Consider the following 15,363-nt stretch of genomic DNA (forward strand, 5'->3'; position numbering starts at 1 on the left):
AAGGGATCCTGGCGGCTCCAGTCAGCCCTGCCAACGGGCCATTAAAAGTCCGGTTGGCGGCGCAGCGGGGGCCTGGGGCTGAGGCAGGATCCCTGCCTGCCCTAGCTCCGTGTGGCTCCTGGAACCCAGGTCCCTGCAGCCCCTAGACGCATGGGCGGTCAGGGAGGCTCCGCACGCTGCCCCTGCCTGAAGGCCGGCTCCACAGCTCCCATTGGCTGGGAACTGGTCTGACTAGATCAAAGGGAGGGGGGGAGATACACAGTCGGAAAACATAAGGCCGTGTGTCCACAGTTGGTGAGGATCAGTATAGGAAAGTTTCAAGCAAGAACAGGGCTTTAAGGAGCAGAGGGAGTAAGCCAAGCAACACAGGAGGTGGGAGGCTGCTGCTCCAAGCTTAAGGGGAGATATGAAAAATTATATGCAGAAACTGGGAGAAAGAGACAAGGGACTGTACAAACAGAACAAAAAGATGGTCCCTGTTACAGGCAGGGGTGCTGAGAACCATTGAACCAAACTGTAAACCTTGTATATAATGGAAATCACTTCAAGCCAGGGGGTGCAGCAGCATCCTTAGTTCCAGCAACCATGGTTACAGTCTGAATATAAGACAAGAGTCAACAGATGAATATAAACAGATGAGGGAGTGTAAGGAAACAATGAGACAGTATTGGTGAGCATGATCAGCAGTGGTTTCTGCACACTAGCAGCCTAACCATTCAATTACGTTGTCCAGCTTTACAAGGAAAATCACTGAATGCAGGGCCGGTGCAACCACGAGGCAAACTAGGCGGCCGCCTAGGGTGCCAAGTGGTTGGGGGCGGCCAAAAGCACGCTCCGGGGAGGCGGTGGAGCGGAGGTGAGCTGGGGTAGGGGGGCGCGGGGAGGGCCGCCTCAGCAAGTAACGTGGGGGGGGCCAGCGCGCAGGGGAACCGCTCCCCGCCCCAGCTCATCTCTGCTCCGCCTCCTCCCCTGAGCACGTCTCTCCCTCCCAGACTTGTGGCACCAAACAGCTGATTGGCGCCACAAGCCTGGGAGGCAGAAGAAGCAGAATGGCAGTGGCGTGCTTGGGGAGGAGGCAGAGCAGAGGTGAGCTGGGGTGGGGAACTGCCGCACGGCTCCCCAGGGAGGGAGGGGGGCGGGGAGCTGCCACACGCTCCCCGGGGGGTGGGGGGAGCTACCGCACAGCTCCCAGTCCCTGGGCCGAGGGAGCGGGGAGGTGGGGAGCTGCCGCACACGGCTCCCTGGGCCGAGGGAGGGGGGAGGTGGGGAGCTGCTGCGCACGGCTCCCTGGGCCGATGGGGGGGCGGGGGTGGGGAGCTGCCGCGCATGGCTCCCCTGGCCGAGGGAGGGGCAGCGGGGAGCTGCTGCAGGGCTCCCAGAGGGGGCGGGCACACGGTGGAAGTTTGGCCTAGGGTGCAAAACATCCTTACACCGGCCCTGATTGAATGTGATACCTACAATTTAGAGGGACACATAAAGCTTTAGAAGCTTTGCAGTAAGTGTCGCTGTGAGATTATTTACTCTAAACAGAGTTTGCTAAAGAAGAGGCTCTCATGCCATTACTGAAGATGATAAAAGTGTAAACTGGATAAAGCTGAGTCTGAATCCAGAGACCAAAAACCACTTTGGAAATCTTAGTTTCTTGAGCAGTGATTACAAAAGTCCTAAATATAAACATATCTCAGATCCATTTGTTTTCCTATAACTATTACAACATCAATGCACCAATATAAGAGGGATCAGCCAAATGTTACGTCTCCCACCCCCCTACGATGACACAGGTCAAAATCAAGGCATGAGAAATTAATTCCTGTCTCGCAGGGTCTCATAATCATGTTTCTGCAAATTTGCAAACAGATGCAGCTCAAACAGCTTCCAGAAACAGGAAGGAGAAAAAAGGGTTACAGTAAATACTAATTTTAAGTAATGGATTTGAACAAGTACAGAACTTTTTTAAATCAACAAACAAAAGCAACCTGGCTTAGTTTAAATATGCGGGGGGGGGGGGGATTCCTTGTCCCTCAAAAGAGAAAAAACCCTCACAACTAATAGCACTGTTTATTGCAGTAAAATCAGGTTCAATTTTGCATACCACTACAATAATTGCATATGCAAATTAGGCACACCTTGATCGTGCACAATTGCTCACCTGACCTGGCTAAAAACTGGGCCCTAAAAATCTAGGCAACGTGTGCAACATAAAAGATAGCAATGACAGAATCCAGTTATTATATTAAATAAATCTGTCTTAATTTGAAACATGCCTGTTTTGCATGGGAACATTTGTTCAGAATCCATGCATTCAAAATGTTGCAATTTTTGTGGTTAGGAATTTACAAAAAGAACTGTTAAACTTATATTTTAGCTTGTTGTTCTCAACAATTTCTAACTGAAAATAACAAAAAGAAAAGAAAAACAAAAAAGGACAGTCTCCAATCAGTCAAAAGGAACTAGTGGATTCCAGAAAGGCTTACCTGCTTTCCATTTTGCCTGCAGTTTTACCAATGGGTGTGACCACAGAGTCCAGGATCTCTTCATTATTTACTTTTAATAGCTTGTAAGGTTTATTTTCCTTTAATCTTTCTCTGTTTCTGTCATATAGTCTACCCAGTAAGAAGTACAGAGAGACAGTAGAAGAATAATAAATAATAATAAGGCCAAACTCATGTTTACTCCAAGGCACCTTTACACCATTCTAGCAGTCTAAAGGGGCTGTATAGACATGAGAATCAGACCCATTATTTTGTTTCCAAAAGCTTTTAAAAAAATTAAGACTTACTAATTTCCTACAGTAGGGACACCAGGCCTTAGCTATCTGTAAAATGCCATGTACACCAACAGTGCTGTATCAGAAAAACTTTTTTTTCCCCCCACACAGCCAGTGATGACATTTATCCTTTCTGTTCATCTGTTTCTATTACAGAGTTCTGAAACTTTCCTCCACTCCCAGGGAAGGACACAAGGACACTCCACCAATCACAGAGGAGGACAAGCCAAAATTCCCAAGTATCCCTTCTGACACAGACAAATACTTTTGTCTGTTAGAAAATAGTTTGTTCCACTTCATGCTGCAAGATGACAGCAAAATTTTCAAAGGTGACTAACTGATTTAGGAGCCTAAGTCCCTTTTCCAAAGTGATGTAGGCAGTTAGGAGCCTAAGACTTATTAAAAACAGGGGAAATGAGACTCCTATGTCACTTCTGAAAACATTACCAGACACCAACTAAAGCATCAGACAGCTCACTATAAAGCATTAGGATACTCTGTGTGAACAACGTTTTATGGAAATATACTGGATGGGAAACTATGGGATGAATTCTCAAGAGCTGTGTGAAGTCCAGATCCTCTAATTTAAGACAAAATTAAGTGGGCCTGATTCTGCACTTGTTCCACATGCAGCATTCCTACTAAATGGATGGGAGTCTTCCATACAAAAGGGCTGAGGATCACGCGAGAATACAGAAGCAAATTGTACCTGTCTGTGGAATACTGAACTTCAGTAATATAATGACACTGATAACTATGGTAATACTACAAGATTACCTAGCTCGGTTATTAAAAAAAACCACATATGTTTGTCAGTAATTAAATATTATGTGGAAAGGGGCCCAAAACACTAAAAGTGTGACTCTGAATCAGTATCCAAACTTCTAATTCAAGCGTTGGGCACACCAGGGATTTAGTTCAGGTCCATCTTTAATACATGATATCATTAGGTCTGTCTCTCTCAGGAGGATTACCGCTGTCAGAATTGATGTTAACTTGATATTCTGCCATTCATAGTGTACATCACAGGGCTGTTATTAAAGTGGTCATCCCACAAAAAGAATAAGGAACCCAAAAAAATGCTTAAAGTTGCTTAAATTAAGTTAAATAACCATAATGTGCCCTGATATATGTAAGCAAATGACAATAATTCAAATGCATGAACTCAAGCTGGCTTGGGGAAGATAACAGGTCTAGGATCAGCATGCAGCCATCCCTTGCCTGTATAGTCATTTGAACAATAAATGTGTGTATGAATGTGTGTTTGCACAATCCAAAAGAACTGGTGCACATTTTTTTGTGGTTGTGGATATATGTGAGAACATAAGAACGGCCATACTGGGTCAGACCAAAGGTCCATCTAGCCCAATATCCTGTCTTCTGACAGTGGCCAATGCCAGAGGCCCTAGAGGGAATGAACAGAACCGGTAATCATCAAGTGGTCCATCCCCTGTTGCTCATTCCCAGCCTCTGGCAAACAGAGGCTAGAGACACCATGTGTATGACTCTGCTGTCATACCCCCTAGGACTGAAACCGTGTGTTTAGATTGTTAGGTTTTTGGATTAGTAAATTCAATCCTCCTGATTCAGCAAAGAATCTAAGTGTATGTTTAGCTTTACTTGGCTTCACTGGAACTACTCGTGCTTAAAATTAAACATGCATAAGTAATTTCCTGAACTGGGGTTTCATAGCTAAATTTTGTGTTTTCTAATTTAATAGGAAAACAGGCTGGATCTGTCTGCCGAGCACAGTGTGCTTAACTAATAATAATAAAAAAATTCCCTTTAAACACCGTAATGCTAATAGCAGTTTACATTTATAACTCCATATCCATAAGGTTTACAGACTACAATATGTATGGGGTTTAGTTTCAACCACAAACAACCTCCAGCAACCTGTGAGGTGGAATATAACAAGAGGATAGTATGTGGGAAATGATCATTTAGACAGTCAGTGTGACATCCTGTTACAGCAGCAGTTTGAGACAAACTGCACAGGAGTTTTCTCTTTCACAACAAGAAAAGGAGTACTTGTGGCGCCTTAGAGACTAACAAATTTATTTGAGCATAAGTTTTCATGAGCTACAGTGAGCTGTAGCTCATGAAAGCTTATGCCCAAATAAATTTGTTAGTCTCTAAGGTGCAACAAGTGCTGTCTAAATGATCATTTCCCACATACTATCCTAGAAATTGAATGGGTTCATATCCTGTTATCAGTCTATATTTATCCTTTCTGTGGAACAAAATTTTGATTAACAGGGAACAGAATGAGGAAAGGACCTCTTGGGATACTGTTGTGAAAGAGTTTCAGTGTAGCAGCCCTGCTAGTCTGTATCCGCAAAAAGAAAAGGCAGAATTTGACCTAATATTTCTGCCTTTAACTACACCCATCCAATCCTGCCAATTCATAATTTCATATTTTAAAGCATCAAGGGGACCATTAGATAATCTAATCTGACTTCCTGTATAACACAAGCCAGAGAATTTCATCCAGTTACTCCTGTACTGAGCCAGTAACTTGTGTTTGACTAATGCGTAATCTTTCTGAAGGCATCCTATCTGGATCTGAACACTTCAAGTGATGAAAAATCCACCACTTATCTTGGGAGTTTGTTTGAGTGGTTAATCATCACTGTTAAAAATCTCTTATTTCTAATCTGAATTTGTCTGGTTTTAACTTCCAGCCATTGGTTCTTGTTATGTATTTCTCTGCTACAGTAATGATCCTTTCAGTACCTTGTATTTTTTCTGCATGAAGGCGCTTCTACACTGTAATCAAGTCACCTCTTGTTCTTTTACTGACATCACTGCAGTGGCCCAGGCAAATTTAACCCAGTCAGCATATCCCCAATGACCTAAATAATTATCAGCAACACTATACAATCTATTTATTGGACCACACATTGCTTTTGAATGCACATGCTCAGCTCCCATCAAAAGATAAGGGGCCATTCAAAGTTTTAAAGATGTAACCTAGAAAAGACTTTGGTTTCTTCTCTAAGTTATTTCATGCGTAAATTTTATAATTGAGCCTGTAAGTCAGTGGGTATTGCCAAAAAGTAGTAGTTCTTTCTATTAAGAAATTTTCAGTATCTTTAATTACAGATTGGAGCAAGATAAAATTCATCACTTGACAGAGAACACAGAATCATAAAGCAATTCTGTCATTATTACTGAGTAACAGATCACCTCGGCATGCAGCATATACTAGCTTTGCATCCGATGAAGTGAGCTGCAGCTCATGAAAACTTATGCTCAAATAAATTGGTTAGTCTCTAAGGTGCCACAAGTCCTCCTTTTCTTTTTGCAAATACAGACTACACGGCTGCTACTCTGAAACTTTTCATAATGGTTTTGCAATGTAACCTTTTGTCCACAAGGATAATTAATTGCTGCATCCTGCTGTGACTTTCACTTAGGACGCCCTCCTTTCTCTCTCATGCGCTCACCATTTCCCGCAAACAAAACTACAACAGTATCAAAATGACACCAGCTTGCTCTGAGGGCTGAAGTGACCCCAGTAGTTCACCGACAAGTCCAGACAGACAGACACATGCCCTTACTCTCTTAACGCGGGGGGTCTCCAGGGTCAGAGCCTAGAAACACTGTAATTTTCTGCCTTCCAACACCTCCCTACTTACTGACCTAAGCCGTTCTCAAAACCAGGGTCTGTTTTGAATGCATTACTACAATGTTTAAAAGTATCTTCTGTTGCAAGAGGTAGGCAAAGAAATGAGGTTGGGAAAAGAGGGGAATTTGGAAGCCTGGTATATAGCAGGGGTAGGCAACCTATGGCACGTGTGCCAAAGGCGGCACGCGAGCTGATTTTCAGTGGCACTCTCACTGCCCGGGTCCTGGCCACCGGTCCGGGGGGCTCTGCATTTTAATTTAATTTTAAATGAAGCTTCTTAAACATTTTAAAAACCTTATTTACTTTACATAAAACAATAGTTTAGCTATATATTAAAGACTTATAGAAAGAGACCTTCTAAAAATGTTAAAATGTAATACTAGCATGCAAAACCTTAAATTAGAGTGAACAAATGAAGACTCGGCACACCACTTCCGACCCCTGGTATATAATAAGGACGGGTAAAACAGGAACTAAGGGCTATCGGAGGGGATAAGAAGTGAGGGAGGAAGGATGTAATTCAAAGGGGATAATGATGTTATGGGGAGGAAAGAAAATGGGGAGATAGTGAAAGATAGGGTGACCAGATGTCCTGATTTTATAGGGACAATCCCGATATTTGGGACTTTTTCTTATATAGGCTCCTATTACCCTCCACCGCCTGTCCCGATTTTTCACACTTGCTGTCTGGTCACCCTAGTGAAAGATCATGCTGAGCATAGATGGGAAATGAGTGGTGAGAAAGTCAGAGATAAGAAAGGAAAAGAGGTGAGTAAACAGGAGAAGTTTCAGAAAACCATCCTTCTGGCCTCCTGCTCCTTTTATTTCCTAAGAGTAAATGACGCTCTTTCTTGGGGTGCCAAACCTACTTCTGATCAGCTTTCTTTGACAGCCAACTATTTCACTGTCAAATACTGTCTCAGCTGCATGCACTCAGCAATGGAGACAAAACAGGGACACTTGGAAACACTACATACATATCGTTCCTATGGACACTGTGGCTACTCCTATTCAGAAAGAGTAGGCTGAACGCTAGGGGATATTAAACTACTAAGCGCGGGACACATTCCACTCAGTCACATTCCTGATCAATCCAACGAGCTTCAGGGTGAACAGTCAGCACAGTAGTAGGGCCTAGATGTCTGACAGTAAAACCCAGTCGTGCTCTTGTTGCACTGGACGTGTGTATTTTCAAGAAGGGTCAGTGTCTCCATGCACAGCCCTTCCATTGCTCTCAGATATACGTGCCTGCCTCTGTGGAAGCTCCCTGGGTGTAGCTAAGCCAGTGCTGCCGAGTGTCATACATCTCTGATGTACGCAGTGTTGTAGCTGTGTCAGTCCCAGGATCTTAGAGAGACATAGTGGGTGAGGTAATATCTGTTATTGGACCAATTTCTGTTGGTGAGAGAGACAAGCTTTCAGGCTTACAGATAAAACCACAGCTCAGTGTAAGCCCAAAAGCTTGTCTCTTTCACCACCAGAAATTGGTCCAACAACATATATTACCCCACCCACCTTTTGTCTCTCTCTGTATCTCTCATGACATTCTCACATTCCTGCAGCCTAGCAGGAGCCTCAAGCATCTAGCTGGGCTGAGGACAAAGGCTGTAGTTACTCCTTCTCTCCACCAAGGTCTGCAGGGGCACCTCCTCTACAGGCAACTGCCTCTCTGTCTCCCATTTAGACGTTCCCCCTGCTGGAGGAAGGCGGGAAAGGCTCAAGCAAAAGGAGGTCTGCTACCTGGGGCAGAAGGTGAGTGGGTTCAATACAGGCACCAAGCTCTCCTGCCAGAGTACAGCCACCTGTCTCCTTTACCCTCCACTCCCTGGGAGACTCCAGCCGCCCAACCAACCCTTGGGGGTATCCAGCTAGCATTCCCCCAACCTGTACCGTGCACCCCCTGACTCCAGCAATCCCAGCTCCCACTAACTCACACCTCTTCTAGCACCCACACAACCCTAGCTCCCACGCATGCCAGCTGCTAAGTTTTATGCAGCTTTGTGGCCTACCCCTGCCACTGCATGTGGGACGCAGTGTGCTGACCATAAACTGAAGTTTATGCTTAGATGCAAATATTTGAAAATGTTCATAACTCATTCATTTGCATAAAACTTCACATCCAGCTGCATAAAACGTGACAGCTCTGCTAAGGTCGGATATCAGCCCTCATACTGAAAGCCACAAGTGCTAGATCTGTACCCAAGTGTTGTGGGACTTCCTGGACATTTTTTAATACAAGCAGTGAGAGCTTGATTTTCCCACTCCATTATACCAATTTATATTGGTGGAACTCCTTGGGCTTGAGTGGAAAGTCAGTAGTTTTTACACCAGAGTAACACAGTGGAGAGTCAGTCCCTGAGTGTTTAATTTCTGGACAATTATGCAGTGGAAGTGCTTATGTTATTGTCACTGCAAAAGTCATCTTATCAAAAGATTGGTCTGTTTGAATCCTGTCTCATTACTGTAAGTTGTCCTTCTCTACTCTGAAATTAAAACCATATGATTGATTTACTGGTGAAATCCAGTCTTTCAAAAATACGGGCTTGACCCTGAAACCCGGCCATGAATAGTCCCATTGAGCTCAATGGCATTACTGGCATAAGTAATGACTGTGATCAGGTTCTGTTCAAACTATTTGACTAGGTTATTTTTTTAATTGAAGCATTTAAACATTTACACTTGTTTTAAAGTGTCAATAGAGGCAAAGACTCAAATACTGATTAAAAATAAGCACTCTGGGTTTAAATATTCCTCACGATCAAGCCAAAACTCACACATGCACTGAGTTCACAATGAGGACTTCAGATTAGTGGATATTTTTAATTTATTCAGTTGAAAATAATATATCATCCAGACAAGAAGTTTAAGAAATGTAGGATGAAAAGGGTAAATTTTAAAAAACCTACCCTGAAGGACTAGTAAATCAATGCAAATGAAGCATAATATGAGTGTTTACACTGAAATCATACACTTCCTTCAATCATTAATCAAATTCCTTTGATTTTTAAAAATACAAACTTCTATCCTAAACCTTTCCTCCATTTGCTGCTCTCCTCCCCGGGAAAAAAACACCTCAAGTGAAAAAAAAAAATAGAATTCTACTTCACTCTCCCACACTATCAATGTTACACGACTGTCTCTTAGAACTGACCCAAATATGCATGTACTGTACTTGGTTTTGATTTGCCTTGCCACGCCACTCATGGGTCCTTCTGAACTGATTTCAAATGGGCCAGGGTCAACGTGCAGCCAGGATTCATACAGTTGTGGCCAAAGACAGACAACGTCATGCATCACTGACGACTGCCCTCTGACCAGATTTGATGGTGGGCTGAGGCCTCTGCACGTGACTGATAAGGGCCACAAATCAGCTTGGCAAGCACCCCGCATCCATAAGAAGGCTGCTATATTCAGAGACAAAGGCTCAATCCTATTCCTACTGGAGTAAAAAGGGACTTTTGTCACTGACATAAAGGGGTGCAGAATCTAACCCCAAACAGTTCAAATCAGTTTTGGAACTCATGGGGAAAACATTTACAATGAAGTTATTGGTTATTAAAAGTTTCACCGGTCAAGCCTTGGTTTAAATACGAGTGATAAATATTTAGCTAATATTACTCCTAACTAAGCCCAGCAGGGGTGAAGTATGGAGCTTCAAGGACCAGGGTGACTGTCTGGTTACTGCACATTTATTGAGTTCAAAAGACTTGTCAATTGACAGTGCTTCCAACTGGAATTGGTTGGTGCAGTCACAAAGGAAGTGGTGCTGGATATAGCCTGTAAGTCAGGACCCACTAGCTTCATTAATTTTTACTGTTACTTGATTTTTCTCAGTGTTATTTTGAACCAATTAAAGTCCTTGTAGTTAATTAAAAGGACATGTTTAGCTTATTGCAAAAGTTCCCAAACTGTGGTCACTGGACCAGTTGCTGATGGTCGGTGGAAAGCTGGATGGTCATATGGGGCTGACTCCTCTGCCTTGTTTCCAGCTTCTAAAGTTCATTAAATGAAGCTAAAAAATACATTAAGTTCTTTCCTAATTACTTTTTCAAGGTACAATTGCTGTGGCTACCCCAGGGATGTTATCTGATTACCAGTAGGAGACAGCCCATGAAACATTCCCCTTAGGCGACATCTACACTATGAGCTAGGGTTGTGATTCCCCTGCTCGCATACACATACTTACACTGCTTCTCACTGAGCTAGTGCAAATATAAATAGCAGTGGAGGCATGGTTTAGCTGTGCCAAGGTCAAACCTGCCTGAAACTCGTGGGTACGTACCCAGCACAGCTAAGCCACATCTCTGCTGCTACCCGTGCTACCACGGCTACACTGCTATTTATACTTGAGATAGTGTGAGTATGTACGTGTGAGCAAGGGAATCACACTCCTAGTTCACAGTGTAGTCGTGGCCTTAGAATATATTTAAGATATATTGTTTCAGGCAGGAGATCGGAGCACCCCCAGTCTAGATACAGGAGCCAAGGCTCAGAAATTGAGGCTGTAGGCTCAGTGTTACTCTGTCCTGGACTCGGTCTTTCTGTTAATCCATCTAGGTACGGATCCTGCTGTTCAATATGCAAGCTCCACCCAGCCTGAGTTCTAGCACGTGAGACCTCACACTGGAAACACTAACCAAAACAAAAAAGGCACTGTACTTAACAGGGAATTAAGTGCTGCGTGTAGTTAACAGCAACTTCAGACAAGTGTCTGATACTCTGTTTAATTTATCAGCAGGCGTAAACCTAATGGACAATGTATGTTGTAAGATGTTCACCACCACTTTGTTGATATGTTTGTCAGCACCTCCACAAAGCGATGAGAGATACTGTCAGAGGAAAGACTGTGTTGAGGCACAGTATGGAGAAGATTAGTAGAGATTCAGATTATGCCGGAACTTCAGGATGTGCGTATGTCAGTGAAATGGATAATGCGCAGCCATGGACAGAAAAGAAAGTAAAAAAATTTCTACCTCAACAAATCTGCTCCCTGAGTGTATCTTAAGTTTTCTCTGCTTATTTAGTGACAAGTGAGATTTTATTACACTTATACTTCTGTTAGCTTTGCAAAGCTAGTGAGCTGACGGTTCTATTCCAGTTCTTGCATCAACAGAATTGTTAACTAAGGGCTTGATTCCCCCCTTGATTGCCCTTCCTCATATGATAGTCCCTTCGATGGGATGACTCAGATGAGTTCTCCGCATCGGAGGGGGTCATTAAATCCAGCACCAAGTTACAAAGGAAGGATCCCAACTAACTTGTGAAGAAGCATGAGCCAAGACCCCAGATTGAATTGACAGGGCTGGCACGGAGAAAAGCCATCTTTTTACTGGTTAACGCAACAGATTTGCCCTGGGGTCACTGAGAGACAAGAAACATGGAACCTCCAGAGAGTCACTTTTCAGAGCAGAACTTTAATGTTTTTCTCTCTGTACAAAGGACACGATGGGATAGTTCACTGGCTACAAACAACCCTTTCCATTTATTAATTATTATTATTATTACGTAGAATCTGACTATGGTAGTACCTACAGAACACTAGGCACTTTCGGAGGGCAATCCCAAAGAGCGTGCAATCTAAAAATATGGCTGCTGCTGTCATGCCTTCCCTGCACCGATATATTAGCTCCCTGGACAAGAGCTGCTCTCAGTTTGGCACACATTCACACGCTCTCATTCAGGGGCCTCGTAACTGTTAAGATGGCCAAGTATCAGCTGGAGAAGTCATCCAGGGGAGGGATGGCAGCAAGAACTTGGTGCATGGCTCTCTGTAGCCTCTCCCCTCTTCTGGGCAGGGAGCCCCGGCCCCCACAGCACCCCATCCCTGAGGGGAACCCCTTCAGCTGCGGTCTGCAAGAATCATCCTCCAGCCCTCCTGTACCATTTCCAGGAGGAAAGGGGACAGCACCCTCAGCCCCTTACTCACTCTGGTGTACTGGTTCCCAGCTCCCCCAGGAGAGGAATCTCCTTACTCCTCAGGGACACAGCATCTTTTCCCTTCCTGAAGGGGCCTCGCTCGCTCTAGGGGGCTGAGCCCAATACCCCCGTCCCAGGCAGGCTCACTCCCGGTGGCTGACCCCCTATCTCCACTGGGGTCTCCACTCCTCATCCCCTTCCTTTTCTCATCCTTCAGGTCTTGGGGATAGAGCAGGGACTCATGTCAGGGGGCTGCTCCCCTGCCATGGCCCGTCCCAATCACCGGGTCTCTGGCTCACTCACTTTGGAGAGCCAGTCCCCATTTGCTCACTCCAGCCCAGCTCCAGCTCCCCTGGGATTGCCCGAACTCCAGGTGCTACTCCCATCCCCCCGGGGGTCTCTCACCCCAGCCCTCCCAGGTAGGCGGCTTCCTCCTATCCCTGGGGTCTCTCCCCCAAGTTCTCCCTGGGGTGCTGCTTTCCCCCGCACGCCTTCCCGGGGTCTCTCTCACCCCAGCCCTCTCTTGGAGTTGCTCCCCCTTATCCCCGGGATCTCTCCCCCCAGCTCTCCCTGGGGTGCTGCTCCCCCCCTGTCCCTGGGATCTCTCCCTCCAGCTCTCCCTGGGGTGCTGCTCCCACCCACCCTTCCCGGGGTCTCTCTCACCCCAGCCCTCTCTTGGAGTCGCTCCCCCATTCCCAGGATCTCTCCTCCCAGCTCTCCCTGGGGTGCTGCTCCCCCCCTGTCCCTGGGATCTCTACCCCCAGCTCTCCCTGGGGTGCTGCTCCCCCCTGTCCCCGGGATCTCTCCCCCCAGCTCTCCCTTGGAGCTGCTCCCCCCCTGTCCCCGGGATCTCTTCCCCCAGCCCTCCTTTGGAGCTGCTCCCCCCTGTCCCCGGGATCTCTCCCCCCAGCTCTCCCTTGGAGCTGCTCCCCCCTGTCCCCGGGATCTCTACCCCCAGCTCTCCCTTGGAGCTGCTCCCCCCTGTCCCCGGGATCTCTACCCCCAGCTCTCCCTTGGAGCTGCTCCCCCCTGTCCCCGGGATCTCTCCCCCCAGCTCTCCCTTGGAGCTGCTCCCCCCTGTCCCCGGGGGTCTCTCCCGCCCCATCCCTGGAATCTCTCTCCGCCGCCCTCCCTCCCAGACGTGCTGCTTCCCCCGCCCTGGGCTCTCTCCCCCCAGCTCTCCCTGGGGTGCTGCTCCCCCCCGTCCCTGGGCTCTCTCCCCCCAGCTCTCCCTGGGGTGCTGCTCCCCCCCCCCGGGGTCCCTCGGGGGGGTGCCGCCCGCCGCACTCACTCGGGGGTGTTGATCCAGATGATGTCCAGGTGGCAGTAGTACACGCACTCCTTGTCCTTGTAGGTGTAGCAAGTGCAGCGCTTGGCTCTGCGGCGTGGCGCTCCCGGGCCATCCGCCTTCCCTCCACGGCCGGTCCCGGCCTCGCCGCCGGCCAGCAGCCCCCCTGCGGCGGCCCGGCCCGGGCTCTCCGCACCGACTCGCTCTCGGGGCGCGGGAGACCGCGGGCCCCGGCCGCTCTCGGAGAGGGGCCGCGGGCGAGGCACGGGCAGCGAGAACCCTGCAGGGTGGGGAGAGAAGAGAGGCTGACCCGCGGGGCAGCAGCCGCTTGGGGGTGGGGGGGGGGGCTTCCCTCGGCTCTGAATCCCCCCGCCCCCCAGCGAGGGGCTTGTCCTGTCCACTAGCGCCCCCCCCGTCACTGGATTTCTTTTGCGGGGTGGCTGAGTTTGAATCCTGGCGGGCGGCAGGTCCGGAGGCAGCCCCCGGGCTCTCTGCCTGCCGTGGGGCTGCCCCCCGGGAGCACGGCAGGAGCAGCGTGCCAGGGGCCCCGGCTGGTGAGCGGGGAGTCAAGTTCCTGCTTCGGGTTCGGTTCGATTATCAGGCGAGAGTCGGGACGCGGAGGGCCCCGTGGTCAGAAGCGTTGAGTCTCGTTCGTGCAGCGTTCGTTTCTATTCTCTTGTCTCCTTTAAACTCCATCTTAAACTACCGATTTGGGTTCCTACTTACTCACCACGCACCAGGCGCTGCAGCCCCCCCCCCCCGCCTCCCTCCTGCAACGTTGTGTGCCAGGGCGGGCGACCACCCAAGAAACCCCCTTTTACCTGCGCTCGAGGTCACTGTAAGTCCAAAGAGTAACCAGAATCCCAGCTCCATTCAATCCGAATGGCCAAACGTGTCAACGGCCGGCAAAGGTGGCGTGGGCGGGGGTGACTTTGTTCCAGGAGAAACCGCTTCAGGTTGGAGGCAGGGGAAATCCTAGGTCTCGAGGCAAACGCTGCTCCCAGCAATTAGTTCCCACACGGAGGTGTGATCGGTGCTTCTGGCTTGTTGGGGTGTTTCTTTTTTTCCCCCTTGCAGAATTAGTCCTGAAGGGGAGAGTGTTGTCAAAGGAAGAAAGGATCCATTGCTGCGCTTTTCGCACACACACACACACCCCCAGTCCGATCAGAAAGCGGAGCTGCTGTTTTAAAACTGCAGTTGCCTCCCACAAGCCGACAGCTGACTGCTCAGTGTATATGGATGGTGAGGTTTCGATCACTTACCCCCTCGTGGTTTCCCATGGCTTGCAGCCTTGCACAGGTAGAGAGAGGGAGGAGGCGCAAGCTGCTGCCTGAACGCCCTCCCGGATGTTCTGAACTTGCTATGTGGCTCTTAATCCATCGCTCTCACAAGAGCTGGCCCTGTTGCGTTTGGTATCGGCTCAGAGAGGTCGGCTGGTTTTTGTGATCAGAGCGCTAGATTGTGACTCAGATTTGTGCTCAGTTTTTTTGTTTCTGCCACTGACTTCCTGTGTGACCTTGGGCAAGTCATTTAGGCACCAGATCCACCAAGCACTCAGTCTCCTAAATCTTGGATTTAAACAGCTAAATCCAGTCCCATGTGATCCATAAAACTCCCTCTGCGTTCTGCAGGCACCTCAACTCACTCAGTGGCTAAATTTTCAGGGTAAAAATTCCCTGGGTGCCTATTTTTCTGCCTCAGCATAAGAACTGCTGCCTCACTCTAGGCATCCAGATGCCTATCTCCTCGACTTGTGCCAGA

At 47.7% G+C, this 15,363-nt stretch overlaps 1 protein-coding gene across 3 annotated transcripts in view; it reads right to left on the reverse strand.

Annotated features, from left to right (window-relative positions):
- The window catches only part of EDN3 (endothelin 3), a 51,110-nt gene extending 36,620 nt beyond the window's left edge, over window positions 1-14,490 (reverse strand). For all 3 annotated transcript variants that reach the window (XR_012641722.1, XR_012641721.1, XM_074969752.1), the window contains exons 1-2: window positions 14,424-14,490; window positions 13,606-13,882 (exon numbers count right to left, since the gene is read on the reverse strand). Coding sequence is in view for 1 of the 3 variants with exons in the window: in XM_074969752.1 (XP_074825853.1) it covers window positions 13,606-13,882; window positions 14,424-14,475 (329 nt within the window). In the remaining 2 variants the exon portion in view is untranslated. The remainder of the gene's footprint in view (window positions 1-13,605; window positions 13,883-14,423) is intronic.
- Between the last annotated feature and the right edge of the window lie 873 nt (window positions 14,491-15,363).

The sequence above is a fragment of the Natator depressus genome, chromosome 13 (genome assembly GCF_965152275.1).
Source record: "Natator depressus isolate rNatDep1 chromosome 13, rNatDep2.hap1, whole genome shotgun sequence".
In the NCBI taxonomy this organism is placed as follows: Eukaryota; Metazoa; Chordata; order Testudines; family Cheloniidae; genus Natator; species Natator depressus.